This window comes from Dermacentor variabilis, chromosome 1 (genome assembly GCF_050947875.1).
Source record: "Dermacentor variabilis isolate Ectoservices chromosome 1, ASM5094787v1, whole genome shotgun sequence".
In the NCBI taxonomy this organism is placed as follows: Eukaryota; Metazoa; Arthropoda; class Arachnida; order Ixodida; family Ixodidae; genus Dermacentor; species Dermacentor variabilis.
The window spans coordinates 51,724,100-51,739,278 of NC_134568.1; the positions used below are offsets into that span (position 1 = coordinate 51,724,100).

The 15,179-nt window shown below is 47.2% G+C and overlaps 1 protein-coding gene across 1 annotated transcript in view; it reads right to left on the reverse strand.

Moving 5' to 3' along the window:
• LOC142577884 (piwi-like protein 1) overlaps window positions 1-15,179 on the reverse strand; it is a 157,418-nt gene that overhangs the window by 81,403 nt on the left and 60,836 nt on the right. Inside the window, exon 8 of the mRNA XM_075687316.1 lies at window positions 5,723-5,836. Within this exon, the coding sequence (XP_075543431.1) occupies window positions 5,723-5,836 (114 nt within the window). The remainder of the gene's footprint in view (window positions 1-5,722; window positions 5,837-15,179) is intronic.

Below are 15,179 nucleotides of genomic sequence, written 5' to 3' on the forward strand. Positions count from 1 at the left end.
AAATTTGCCACTTCAGCTACCTCCACCATACAGAAACACGCATACAAAAAGCAAATGATTGAAGGTCGTGCCGGATTCTGCAATTGGCCGCACCCGCCACGTGACTCCAGCACGGTTCACCATTGGTCCGGTGCTCGCATCGTTTGCTCGGCTCTTTGCACCTTGCGAGTCTCGAGTGGAAGTCTCCACTAGCCATAATCTCGACGTATGGAAACGGACACTACGCGGACATGGCAGTAGCGTGGCCGATCCCTACGTTTGTGGATGTCTCAGACCCACGGCTAAGCATACCGAGCATTGGCGACGCGGACACCGCGAGCATGATTCGCGCGCGGAATCCGGACACACGGCTAAGCCTTTCAGCACTTGGTGTTTCGGAATTCGTGACCAAGCACATCACGCACGCAATCCTCAGACCCGCCACTAAGCATTTCATGCACATCAAGCACATCGCACGCGGACATGTCGGACCCTCGCCTAAGCATTTTGTGCATCGGCGCCTCCGACTGCGTGACTACGCACATCGAGCATCGACTCCTCGAGCTCGTGTCTAGGCATTTCGCACGTCAGCACCTCGAACTGCGCAACTAAGCACACCAAGTGTCAACTCCTCGAGCCCGCGACTAGGTATTTCGCGCATCAGCACCTCGAACTGCGCAGCTAGGTACAGTAGAACCCCGCTGTTACGTTCCTCACTGTTGCGTTTTCCCGGCTGCTACGTCGTTTTCATCCGGTCCCGGCATAGCTTCCATAGGATTCAATGTATAAGGAACCCCGCTGTTACGTAGTAGCTTTGAAAACGTCCCCGCATGATACGTCGCAACTTAGCACGCCGAACCCGCCTGGGCTAAAGTAGGCAACACGCTCTAACCGCCATTTTGGCTTTTGACAAGTTTTGGCCAGGCTTGGCCGGGCTTGGCTATAGAGCTGGCTGCAAGAAGCCGCACGCCAGTTCGAGAGGCCGCCACTAAGTGGCCATTCGTGAAAAATGCCCTCACACTATCATCACTGTGATAACGGTCACCGCGTGGTTTTTGGACGGGTCGACTCACGGAAGAAGGAAACTCGGGAGAGGCGGAGAAGCCCACACGTCACTCTTTGTGAAGCTAAAGTGAAGCTGGAAGTTGGCGTTGCTCCGGCTATCGGGCCAGCTCTCCTCTCTTGTTTACGTTTCTCGCGAAACCACGCCGCGCCGCGGGCAACCGGACTGCTCGGACGCGCGCGCTCCGCAGCAATACTAACCAATCGTTAGCACATTAGCATGACTACGCCAAAGAGGGCAAAATTTCCTGCGGATGTTCCTTCGTCCGTTGCCATTGCCGTGGCGCGGTGACGACGAGGAGCTCGAGCCGCATGATGCCGGGGAGTTGCCAAATTCTAGCTTTGGAGAAGCCGTTGCGGCTCTCGACCTCCTCCGCAGATACGTCGCACCTCACAGCGATGCTGACAGCAATGCGGCCTTCCAGGCTATTGAGAAACCTGTGGTGATTTCTAGCGAGTGAAAGAAACGGCAAGCCACCATTCTGGAATTTTTTAACTCCTAAGCGCACTCTGTGGAAATAAATTGTCTATAGTTGAAGCTGCACTTTTTTCATTCATTTTCGGAGCTTTCCTCACTGTTGCATTTTCCCGGCTGTTACGTTTTTTTTCCCGGGTCCGGTGAAAAACGTATGAACGGGGTTCCACTGTACTTCGCGCTTCGGCACCTCGGACTGCGCGACTAAGCACATCGAATGTCGACTCCTCGAGCTCGCGGCTACCAATTTCGCGCATCGGCACCTCGAAATGCGCGACTTAAGCACATCCAGTGTCGACTCCTCGAGCCCGTGGCTAGGCATTTCGTGCATCGACATCTCGGACTGCGCGGCTAGGTACTTCGCATGTCGGCACCTCGAACTGTGCGAATCAAAGGGCAGAGACCCAAAAATTACTTGTAAGCAAAGACAGCAAAAACTACAATCCTCGTGCATTTTGTGAGATGTGAACTGCTCTAAGAACTTTGAGAGACGTTTTCTCAAAAGTGTGGTTTGGGCATTCTGTGTTGCCTGTGGAAAGGGTAGCATTGGAATGCCTGGACCAATTTAGATCCTGTTTATTTTTATGAATTCCCTGTAGTGTGCTTGAGGGTATGACAGCCTTCAATATCTTGCTGAGGGCTTAGTTTTTTTTTTTTCTGCATGCTAATTTGTGAATGACAAGTTCTGGTACAATTAGAAAAAGTGAGCATGATGTTCTGTGTAAAAAAATAAATAAATAAAGCAGTTAAAAAATTTTTGGAACTGTTGTACCCAGTAGTGATCATTTGGGCAAAGATTGAAACTACTGGCAGCTCGCTGGCATGTTTCGTTACAGTGCCATGTTTTCCCCAAGCGGAACACATGTACGATATTGTAACTTGAAAACTAGTTAAGGTATCGTAATGAAACTGCATATTTCTTTATTTCAGACACTTTTGAGTGTGGCTGATAAATTTCGTTGCTCTAGGTCAAAGAACAAAAAAGTTAGCTCTGATCCCCACCTCCCCCATTAAGGGAACAGACTTTGGATCAAGAAATATCCTAACATTTTGAGAGATGCAATTTCTACATAGTGGGGAAACTTTATAGTTTCATTTCCTAACTTTTTCAGGGTTCCCTTGCCCTTTCAGATGAGCTTCTAGACCAAATGTTGCAAGAAGACACAGCATTCAAGAACATGAAAAACAGAGCACTAGCCTCCTCTATTAGGTCGATGTGCAAATATCTCAAACTTCAAATGTATTGCAGTGAAATTAATTTGCTGTGCAATGAAGCATATAAACATAAGAAGGGGCATTGTCAGTGGGCCTCTGATGGTTCTTCAAGCATCTGGACAACATTAGCCACCAGCTGGAAGACTCTGCGTGTGCTCAATCTAGCTAAGTGCCTAAAAACATGGCTTCTGAAACCTGGCTTATGAAGAGGCTCCTTCTACGTCAGCACTTTTGGAAAGACTTTGATAAACTCATCAACCAGAAAAAATTTTCACTGCCACAAGTACAGGTTGAAAGATAAGTGCGTGATGAAATGTTGGGCCAAAAAGAAGATCTGTGTAAGTGGTGGTGAAGCATTATGCCTACTGTTGACACGGCTCGCAAAGAGATACCTCCCAATACCAAACATTAGTGTGTCCGGTGAGCAGCTCTTTTCGGTGCCTGAAGGAGTTGCGACATGCAGGAGGGTGTTGCTGCTCCCGAAACACGTCAAGCAGCTATCCTTCCTTCATGACAACATTAGGTAACTACAGTAATGACACTGTCAAGCAAAAGTTTTGTACTAGAAAATTTTGCTGACCAGAAAGTGTAATTTTTCTTTGCATTATTTGCTGTGCAATAAACCTGGTGATTTTCTTCGTACCTCTGGCCGGTGAAAACAAACAAAAGTATAGTCAAACCTTGCAATAACGAAAGCCCTCAACAATGAAATTCTCGCAACAATCAAATATTTCAGAGTTCCTGGCGGAGTTACATAGGAGTACGTGTATTTCATATCCCTCAACAATGACACATCTTCAACTGGCAGACCCACGACAACGAAAACTTCCGCAATGGCAGGTCGCGAAATTTCTTCGCATGGTCTCAACACATCAATAAGTGAAATCCTGATCAAAAATGTGCTGAAACATGTTTTTTAATCACTTTAGAAACTTGCTTGCTGCCACCTGTTGCTTGCTTAGAGGCTCGTTGTAGCGCATAACTCGTTTTTGCTGGCAACCATATGATGCCGCTTCCGGCACCTGGCTGCGACTCTGGCAGAAGTGGCCAGGCGACTTGCTTCGTACCACTCGTTCTCCTCGTCGTGCTTAGTCGTCGTGTGCGGCAGTAAGCCTTAAAATGCCTCCTTCAGTTAAGAAATGCAAGTTTCTCACACTCTTAGAGAAATCTCAAATCATCGCGGAAACTGCAACCGGAAAAAATAAGACTGATATCACTGTCAAGTTCGGGATACTATACAGCTCCCTGTCGACCATTTTAAAATCGAAAGACAGCACCTTGGCGGCACTGGAGAATGGAGCACGTGGGGAGCACAAGACTGTGGCCGCTCCCCGTTGACTTTGCATGCCTACTGGGGCACGATGACTGGAAAGCGAGCGCCGGCCAGCTGAGCTGTTTTAAAGCACGACACAACATCGCCGCCAAAGTGATTTCTGGAGAATGCACAAGTGTTAATAAGGAAGGCGCAGTAAATTGGATGTGAGACTCTGGAAGCGATCATGAATGAGTACGAACCCCGTGACGTATACAACGCCAACGAAACGAGATTGTTTTACGAGATGCTTACGTGATGGACAGTAGATTTGAAGGGCCAAAAATGTCACGGCGGCAAGCAGAGTAAGAAACGCATAACAATTCTCTGCGCGAACGTGGACGGCTCCAATAAGCGTCTGCTCCTCATCATTGGCAGGAGCAAAAAGCCACGGTGTTTTAAGGCACATGGCAGGCTGCCTGTTGAATACACGGCCAACCAAAAATCGTGGATGACACATGCTATCTTCACCAACTGGCTGGAAGCCCTCAACGTGAGCATGCGAAGGGCAGGCAGGTCTGTGTGCCTTCTCGTGGACAACTGCACTGCCCATTGTGTTGATGCCACTTTTACGAACGTCCAACTGGTATTTTTCCCAGCGAACTGCACCTCAGTCCTTCAGCCTCTCGACCAAGGGGTCATCAGAAGCTTGAAGTGTGCCTACCGTCAAAAGGTTTATTCAGAGAATGCTGCTGAACATCAAGTACAAATGCACGACGGAGGTGGACCTTTTCATGGCCCTAGAGATGGTTGCTGCAGCATGGATGACAATGAGAGCGAGCGTGATCAAAAACTGCTTTGAGCACTTAAGCTTTAATAACCAGCAGGTGTCAGCTGCATCGTCCGAGTTTGAGCGACCAGCAGAAGGTGGAAGTGTGTCTGCTGACTTGGGCAAACTTTTCACATTGAGCAAGGCATGGGACGCGCTTCGGTGTGTGGACAAAACTGTGCCCAATGGCTTTGGTCTACACAACTTCCTGTCTGTCGACGATGACTTGGTCGGCCAAGAGGAACTAACCGATGACGCCATAGTCCGCAGCATGCGTGGTGATGATGAGAGCGATGATGACGATGAAACCGCGACCAAGCAAGCGAGCCTGCGAGATGTGCTAGACAGACTCGGCATCATGCGGTCATTCCTCACGACGCATGATGACGACGTGGTCATGCAACATATTCTGAGTTGTGAGGATCGAGTGTTAAAACTCCTCCGAGGCAGTGGATGGCAGACCGAGATTACGAATTTTTTCAATAAAACGCGAGTCCTGTTATGCAGTACCTTTTTTATCTGCCTTCTCTCATTTTCACAATAAATTCTCGCGATAGCGAAAAAAATTGCTGCCCCAGACGATTTCGTTATTACGGGGTTCAACTGTACTCGTACCAGAAATATATTCTATTTGCACTTGCTTTCCATTTTTCAAGTTCACTTTGAAATTGAAAATTTCATATTGATGCCGAAATGAATGTTTTCCCAAAATTATTCCCCCCCCCCCTCCCGAATTTTCAGCCTTCTAAAAAGCACATCTCTCCAACACTTATGGTATTTCATTGGAATTTTCCTGACACTTCTTGGTTCTGAAGTCACTGGATGCCTTACTACTCACAGTACTTCACAACCAACACTTTTTGGTTTTGAAGTCACTGGACGCCCAATACAATAATGCCCTACTACTCACAGCACTTCACGAGCAGTGATCGTCCGCAGGACACGAAAGGACACATCACAGTTTAGCATGAGCCCTCCTTCATATTCAGCCACTGATTGTACATAGCCAGGCCACACCTCCAGCCTGCAAAAGAGAAACAAGGTAAGATATTAAGCCAACGTCCCTCAAAAAGTCTGCTCAAATTGAAAAGCTTGCAGGACGCATTCCTACCTGCCGCTGGCTTAGTTCAGATAACCTGGAGCTCCCTACAAGGGCTGCCATTTAGCATAAGATTTAATAATATTCCAAATAAAATACACTTCTGGCAGTTCAACTCCGATGAATTCAATCCAAATGAAAGGTCCCAGCATACACCTGTAGACTTCTATGGGCAAAGACTCATTAATTCTGTCACAAAATTGCTCCTCGCCACATCATTTTAACTTTACTGGTGGGCAGCCTGTCTCCAACGGTGACCCCAATGGCTGCTGCATCTGCTGGCAGCAAATTTTAAGGTATAACAGCAGCTCATAATGTGCCACTACATGTCCACCGAGTGCACACTGTGTTTTATTTTTTTTTTAATTGGTTTGAAAATTGCCTGTGTGTTACAATCAGATACAAAACCGAAACAGTGTTTGCTGTGTTAGCAACAGCCTGCTGTCATTGCCATTGTTATCACAAGATGGAGACAGAACAAGTTTTTGCATAGGTATAGTGCCTAGAATATATATTAAGTATAAACCGAAACCGTAGTTGCAGCCAGTGACTGGCTCCGACAGGCTACTGTGTGAGCCAGTGCCGTAACCTCTGTCACCACAAAATGGTGACAGAACAGGTTGGTGGTAGTTTTCACATTGGCCCAAACAATGCACCGCTTTCATTATAAAAATGACAAGCTAGTAGCAATGAAGCCACATTAAGTGTTTTCAGCATGGTGGAGTCTTGCATGACATGACGAACTAACTGTCGAAATGGTTAGCCTAGACGTGAACCACCAGAGCATTTGCAATGATTGCACAGCCATTCAAGAAATGTGAAATATCAAATGCATACCGATTGTACAGAGGTCCACATGTGGCCTGCAGAATAAACTGTCGGAGAGTAACAACAATGGATAACAAATTTCTGTTCCATGAAGGTAAACCTAGCAGGTTTCATCTTTTTCCGATTGCCGGAATTGAAAGCATGCTATATATTGTTTTCTTATAAAATGGGCTTTGCATTAGATATGAGTACCCACTGTTTTCTAATGTAAACATGTTAAACTCTAAAGGCTAATATGTCAACGTAGACTAAACACCATTCAAGAAACCTCACAGTGCACTTTGTGCCAAGAAAATGCCTAGTTTCAGTGGAAATTGTGCATGAAGGGTCTGCATTCTTCTAGCGAAATTGAAATCACCCGCCACAAGCGAAGAGGTGTGACACATACATCACTGCCCCCCCCCCTCCCTTATTTACTGTCATCGGCGAATAAAAGAGCACCAACAGCTGGTGTAGCATCTTTTTTCCACTTAAAATGCGATAGCACGCATGGCCAAAAATCGAGCAAAGACACTGCCGACAGCATCCCAAGACATCACACGAATGCTGCATGTCCTGCAGCTTGCAGTAATTTCGCTAGGCACCCGGAAGTTTGTGAGATGGCCCGCACATTACCCCGCAATTACATAACATGGCAGCAACTACACAATGCCCACTTTAAATCAAATTCATTCTTGCTACTTGCTCTCATCATGATAAAAGCTCAAATAAGCCTTCGCTTCGTCTCATCTTACACGAGTACAAAGTATCAGAAATTGTACATGCACAATCACGAGGGTCATGCAGTCGGGAAAATTTTTTTATTTCTAGCTATCAGATGGCACCTCAGCATTACCACTGGCAGCATGGAACGAATTTTTTTCTGGCAATGACGACATACTAAAACTAGATCTAATACCCTTTGGTTAAAACATTGGCCTTGCCACACGTTTTTCCACGGGTGTAGAATTGTACTTATTCAGACAACAATGAAAGTTTGTTCCTAATCTTTTCGCAATGCCTATACAGTAAAACCTATACAGGCACCAAAAATAAATGTCAGACTTAGACTGTCGAATTGTTGAGCGTATCAAGAAAACAAATGTTTACTACATCAGTCCACTTTTATTTACTGAATAAATCCACAACCCTGGCTTCTATTTAGCACAAAATCAGCGCAGAAAATACAATTCTTGTCCTCTTTTGACTGGATTAGCACTAGCAATGGTGACGGGCCTTGCAACTTCCTTCGCAGTGGAACTTGTTCAGCCATGGTGCGACATCCGCAGCACGCTTCTCACTGCCGCACGCACTGCCCGGTTATCTTTTTAAAGCGAAGCTTTTTTTTGCCTCTTCATCCGACTTTCCCACTGCTGCTGCTGCTGCTGTGACTGACTGCTGTCTCAGACACAGCAGCCACTGCACACCATGTCTCAGAAGCATTGCAGAAACTGCAGCGCTTCCCTTTCTACTAACCTGCAAGTCCAGAGGGGACCTAGGTAGAACTGTACAGGGAGGAGAAGAGGCAGCTCCCATACAAGGGAAGGTGACCTGAGAAAGCAAGGAAGCCCTACCACCATACGACAGCAGTCGTGGGGAAACTTAATAAGCTTAAGCTCCAGGGACGGTACAGTACGTTGCTGCTATTTCTGAAAAACAAACACCATGCAAATATGTCAAGTGGACAAACTGCGCAGGGTGAGCATCAGCAGAGCCGCATTAATTAAAGCGCACCGCAGGGTCCAGGTGACACTATGGATGCGGTCGAACATCAAATCAACACTTCTGTGCCCGCCATAGTAGCTTTGCGGCTATGGCATTGCTAGAGGTCGCGGATTTCATCACAACCGCGGCAGCCACATTTCGACAGGGATGAAATAGAAAACGCACGTGCACTTAGATTTTGGGACATGTGAAAGAACATCACAGTTTCAAATTAACATGCAGCCCACCACTACAGCATGCCTCATAATCCAATTTTGGTTTTGGGACAACAGCTCCAAAATCCAATTCAAGTTTAATACTTCCACCATGGTGGGATGTGCCATGTGAGGCAATGACAATGCTCAACCCTCTCAAAGGTTATGAAATATTACCACACAAGAATGCCTCTAGCAAACACCTCTCCCAGTGTATTCTGTGTACAGTGCAGTCCACTTATAACGATATCGAGAAAGACGAAAAATACGATTGTTATAACCGATGTTCGCTATATCTGGACTGTAGTTATCAAAAAAAAAAAAAATTTTTTTTTAAACGCGGAACATACCTTTACAGCTCCGAACTCCAATTCGCTACTTGCTCTAAAGAATATATGATGTAGACAGTAGGCCGTAAAAAACAAACTTTATTTCTAGCGCCAATGACCGTGTCAATGGTTAGGCACGCCGAAATAGTCCGAAATCTGCACTTGCTTTTGCGGCAGCTTCAGATTCACAACCGCAGTGTGCATGGATTCCAGCTGCTGCGCGAACACTGGCGGCAATCCTTTAGCATGCATAACATCAATTAAGGAGTCGATCGACGACAGTGCACTTTGCGTGGACATCGTGGTCGAGGTCAAGGAGCCACTGTCGATCTCGTTGTCACTGTCGCTTATGCCGTCGCCACCGTCGCACAACTTTGCCGTCTGTCGAGACAGCACATCTTCGGCGATCGCCTCGTCGGTGACTTCATCGCAGAACGAGGCAGCACTGTCTGCAGTCAAAAACTCCTCCTTCGACACAACACCTGTGTCACCAGTAGGAACGAGCTCCTAGAGCTCAGTATGTCAGCGACTTCCACTGGGTCGGTCTCAGCGGGTTGGGGAAGTTCGTCCTTACGCACAAAGCCCGCCTTCTTGAAGCAATTGGTGATGAACCACTGGTAAAGCGCCTCTTCAACATCGGCGTACAAAGGGTCTCTAACCCTTTTCCGCTGATCGGCATGGCCGCTGATAGCTCCTGCCTTCACAATCGCGGTGCTCCCGGTTTTCAAGATGGTTGATATCGTTAACTGGACGAGCTCATACTTCTTCACGAGGGCGCTCACCTTGAAGCCGCATCGAGAGTCCTGCAAAATATCCATCTTCGTGTCAAGCGACACAGCTTTGCGCTTTGTCGGCGCCATCTTCTAACTGGGTTGAACCATTCGAACCGTTGGTTGCACGCTGCTCCGGTGGCGTCAGCCTGCTATCGCGAGAGAGACGCGGGACGGGCGCCACCGCGCCGCTTTGCTTGTCGCTTTTTTTTTTTCTTTCTCTCTTTTTCGGAGCGACTGTGGCCGACGCGCATGTAAAGCCCCTCAATTTTTCAAAAGTAGCACCATTCTTAGATCTTTCCGCCACCCCGCTCACCCTGCGCATCCTCCTCCACGCCTCCTGTCGCCCCAGCCTCCTCCGCTCCCCCATTGGCCAATCTGTGTCACGTGGAAGCAGGCGCCGTGCTTTTGTATATTTTTTTCTTGCCAGCGCGGAGCAGGCGCCGCGCTTTTGTATATTTTTTCTTTCCAGCGCCCGCCGACCTCCATTGTTGGGCCTGCGCGACGAAAGTACGGCAGGCGGACTGACGGAGCGCGTTAGCGTAATAGAATGTGCAGGGCCGCGAACTTAATTGTGATGCCATGCTGCTGCACCTTCGGTTGCCGCAACAGACACAGCGAGGGCAAAAAGCTTTTTGCTTTGCCGTCCGGCGGGCGCAACACAAAAAGAAATGTGGATTCGCAGGATCGGGCGGGCTGATTTCGAGGAAGTGGCAAAGAACGCACGGCTTAGTGAAGTAAGGGTCACGGCTACTCACAACCTCTTATATTGAGCCTATTTCACGCCTTCCGCTTCGAAAAAGTGTGTGTTCATGCTCTGCGTGGTTTTTAGCACGTTGTTTGACTTTTGTTTTTCGAATGTGCTCTCTTTGTTTCATGTAGTTTCGTCTTGCGGTGAAATGCACGCATCTGCAGCTGGCCTGTGACATAAAAGCGACTTTATTCAGGGTGTGTTTTGAGCTCCACCAGAAGTTAGCACATTCTCGACGATTTTGCAAGGCTCACTATGAATCACGATGCAGTCTTTTAGCTTCGAATGTACGCCCGCATGGATTGATTTGTGGTGATTAACGTTTTTAACGTTCCGAAGCGACTAAAGCTAGGATGGAGGTCGTAGTGGATGGCTCCGGATAACTTTATCTAGCTCGCCTGGGGATGTTTAACGTGCACTTTGATCGTAGAGTCGTACGTGGGCCGGTAAATTCCTCGTTGGCGTTTCATAATATTCGCGCGCTAGCGCTGCTTTAGAAGTTGGCGCCGCGGCGCGATTGTATTTCTTCAATAAATTTTATTTACTAGTTGTAACAACTTGTCATTATTTCGTATTATTGACGACACCTCCAGGGCACCAAAACGGCAACTTGAACACCAAAGCTAGAACCAGGGCTGGATGGGGCTCGCCAAAGCCTGTGCATGCCAAGGGGGTATACGATCGCGGACAGCCAATTTTGTATGCGAACATTCCCTGCGACGCCTGCATTAGTGTAATGTTACGTGCTCTTCAGAGGCCTCCGTTAGCCATTACATGTGCCCTCCTGGAGCAGTACTTGTAAAAAAAACAATATATCGTCACGATTACCAAAGCAGCCCGCAATGAAAAAAACGGCCCTGTTGCCAGGCATTGCTGAGCGCACACAGCCGGAATCTCTCACGCGCCGACCGAACAAAAGTGTCCTGCAGGTAAGTGAATGAACCTGCGAAACCACGTACACATACTTTCATGCTGTGAACACCTGAAACTTTGGTAATTACGCGCGTGTTTGAGTACACCGCGTGCTTGCGTCGTGTTTCAGCAACACGAACTCTCAACGTCGCGCGCTTTACGCCTTAAAAACGCCTTGAATAATGGTCATTTTCTCTATTTCTTCCGCAATTCCAACACGAAATTCTAAAGGCCAGTTACCGACTGACGAAGAAAGATCTCGATTGAAAAAACTGCTCCGCAGGGCTCGAACGAACATTTCTGCGGATTTCCTCCCGTAGCGTGTTAGCCGTCGTCTGCTACGGCAGGCCCACCACCGGCGGTGCCACCGTCGAGGCCGCGCCGAGCGGAGGAGGAGGGAAGCGAATGGCGCTACTTTGGGAGATTGAGGGGCTTTACGCGCATTAAGCAGCTAGCGCCATCTTGTGGCGCGCTGCGCCTACTCAGCTATTCTCCGGTGCGCGGGCGGGGCGAGACGTGCTGCGCGGTAATGGCGGCAGATACGAACTTACGAGGTAAACATCGCCTCGTCTCGACATCGTTCGTTTCAGGGAACTAAGCAACGCAAGTGTTACGATTATTTGGCACTGAAAACGCCGTCCAGACTGCAAAATTTTGATCGTTATATCCGATATGCGGTGAATAACCTATCGTTATAAATGGTTTTTTTCCCCATAGACCTAATGCATAAACTGACACTCTCATGTCGACCCATCGTTATAACCGATATATCGTTATATGTGGTATCATTATAAGTGGACTGCACTGTACTATGCACACAAACTGCAGTGATGCACGCAAGGTAATGTTTAACATGAACTCACTGCTCTAGTGTTAGACTAAACGTTGAAGAAATTACGCTTTAGCCGTCAACATACCCATCAGTTATCGTCAATCAAAGCATCCAGCACGGAAAGCTTCACTTATATCGATTCCCACAGTGCATGGGATCTGCATAATTTTTTTTCCTCCTAGTGGGCTGGTTGGCAACAGATCATCCGTGCACTGCAATTTCGCCAGTGGGTTTGATGCCAGCATTCAAGCCAGGGTAGAATCACTCTTGATCCTCAACAGCTTATTGTCCACAAATTGCATCGAGTCAAAATGAAACTACTGTTTGGCACAACCGCTGCAGACAAAACCGTCGATATCAATGTGATCATGCACGGCAACCATGCAGTTCTGAAGGCACACAACCAATGCACGCACTGAGCTAAAATTTGTTGCAACCGCTGCAGACGAAGCCATAGTTGCTATCGATGTGATCATGGATGGTGACCACGCAGTTCGGAAAGCACACGACTAACGTGTGCACCCAGTGAAAATGAAACTATTTGCAGCAGCCGCTACTCAACAAATGGGCACAAAACATAGAGGCACAAAGAGTTAGTTCCTGTCATTGCCTTATGGTTTCCACTGATGCAGTGCTGCTTCGTTTCAGTTGGGTGCTAGCGCCATTTGTGCTCTTTTTCATTGCATATCTATAGCACTCCATGCTCAAAGAGTTGTCCTAATTAACCAGTACATGGACAAATACGTCCGAAATAAGAGTTTTATGCCATTAATTAATGCATACGCCTGCCTTCCGGGACCAGAGTACAAGTCCGAATTATCCAATTTTCCGATTTAACAAGGGTTAAACTAGCAAGGTTTTTCTGCTGTCCCACAGCCAGACATGACAGGACAGCCAGTCTTGCTGCTGTCGCTTCATTATCACGTGCATGTGGTTGACTGTTTAGTGTGAGCTTTGTGAGACAGCAAAACAAGCGGAACACTAAGAAAAGCGCAGCACTAAGCAATACAGAAACAAAAACCACTAAATAAGAGAGTTGGTTGAGCAAAAATACCTTTTGATCATCCGCCGCGTCGTCATCAATGGCAACAACTAGCATTTTCTTTCGTTTTATAACGCAACGATTTATCAATGGTTTAGCACTAGCAGGGCTGGGACAGCTTTTTTGCAGCAGGAAAATCTTGCTTTTGGAGCAGAATATTTTGAATTTGGAGCAGGTTATAGGGGGGGCGGGGGGGAAGCTATTTGAATTGCAAATCTTAAATTTGGGGCAGCTTATTTGGAGCACAAATTTCTAAATCTGGAGCAGCTCAATGAAGTGATCACAATTTTTACTCTAGTCCTTCCTCACTACATGATATGGTACAGCGATACATGACATGTTAGAACCTGTGCGCATGCACATTGTTTACAGAGAATTACTGTGCCAGTTACCACCGGTAACCATAATAACCGCCTAACCGTCATCACCTAGCAACATGGCAGTGCTCATACAGCACCAACCACCCGCTTCTATCTGAATTTGCACTTGTTACTGGCTCTCCACCCTGTCAGCAAGAAACAAGCGACAAAATCAGACATCGCTAAGTCTCATCTCAAGCCGAGGTCAAAGCATTAGTTATGTTTCGTCATAATTATTGAGATCAGTTTGTGTTTCTGCTGCTAGGACTACATACAGACACTGCGCCGAGCTGCAAAACTGGTTTGATTTCTAATTACAAGATGGCACAACAGCATTAGCAGGGGTGGTGTGCTCACAACGTGGAATGCTATAAAAGCATAGTTGTTCACTGCATCATTAATTTACTACCCCACTCTAGCATGGTTCATGATAACAGTAGCGAGAACGGCGAGAAGACGGTATGCACAGGTGAACATTTATAAGGGCATTCACCCTTTCTACTTCCTAAGGAGGCTGCAGGGAAAGCGTACAGGTGAAGCGAAGCCCCACTGTCACATGTACGTAAATGCAGCTCATGGTTATGACGTCAAAACATTTTTTGCTTCAGTCCACCAACCATGGAGCATATACTGACAGGGCGAGCAGATGCTGAGAAGACGATGTGGCATGGATGAGCACATCTCGAGGGACATTCAGCCATCCTAATGGCTAATAATTCGTGTAGCTTCCACAGTACTACAAGGAACTACCGAGATAGAGCACAAGTTTAGAAGATGATATTTTTCGGTCGCCATTCTGCACGTGATTTGTCCATACAGCAAGTCTGTCTCAGAGGCATTGTCACATCTTTGTGTATGTTTGTGCGGCTGCACATTTGTGCGCTCAGTGCCACCACCTATGCCTTCGCAAGAGCCATGTGATGAGAAGAAAAATGGCTTGTTTCTTCAAGCTCAAGGGCTATCTCCATTGGCGAAGATCATCAACGCGGTAACGCTCGTCAACTATATACAGAGACGTCACTCTTGCACAAATCCTAGCAAATCTGATCGCCTTCAATTGCAGAATGAGGCAAGGCATTCTTAGATATTTCTTAAGCCACTCTAAGCGTAACAAATATTTTTTGGCTGAACAAATTTTTCAGGCTATTCAATTTGTCGGAGTATTTTTCAGTCCCTGAGAGGTCCGGAAAATCGGTCTGATACTGTAGATGGTTGTTCAAAATCGTTAAAACAGGGATAATGCACATGGTACCACCCGCACAATTGCGTAAAAACAAGAGTGACACCGTCATGGAATCCGATATCGCACCGGTGCACGCACCTGCGCATGCACCCACGCACGCCCAGCGCCATGCTGTTTATGCTGTATTTGGCCCACCTCCAGCCTGGAGGCGTGCCTTGAAAACGCGTGACCACTGGTGACCGCCTTCACGGCTTCCGAAATGTGTGCACGGCAGTCGCTTGCTCATCTGGAAGGTCATATCATCATCGCAGTTGGATTGGAGCAGGGTGCGTGCGGCCATGCTTTTAGTTTGGCCATGTCTCTG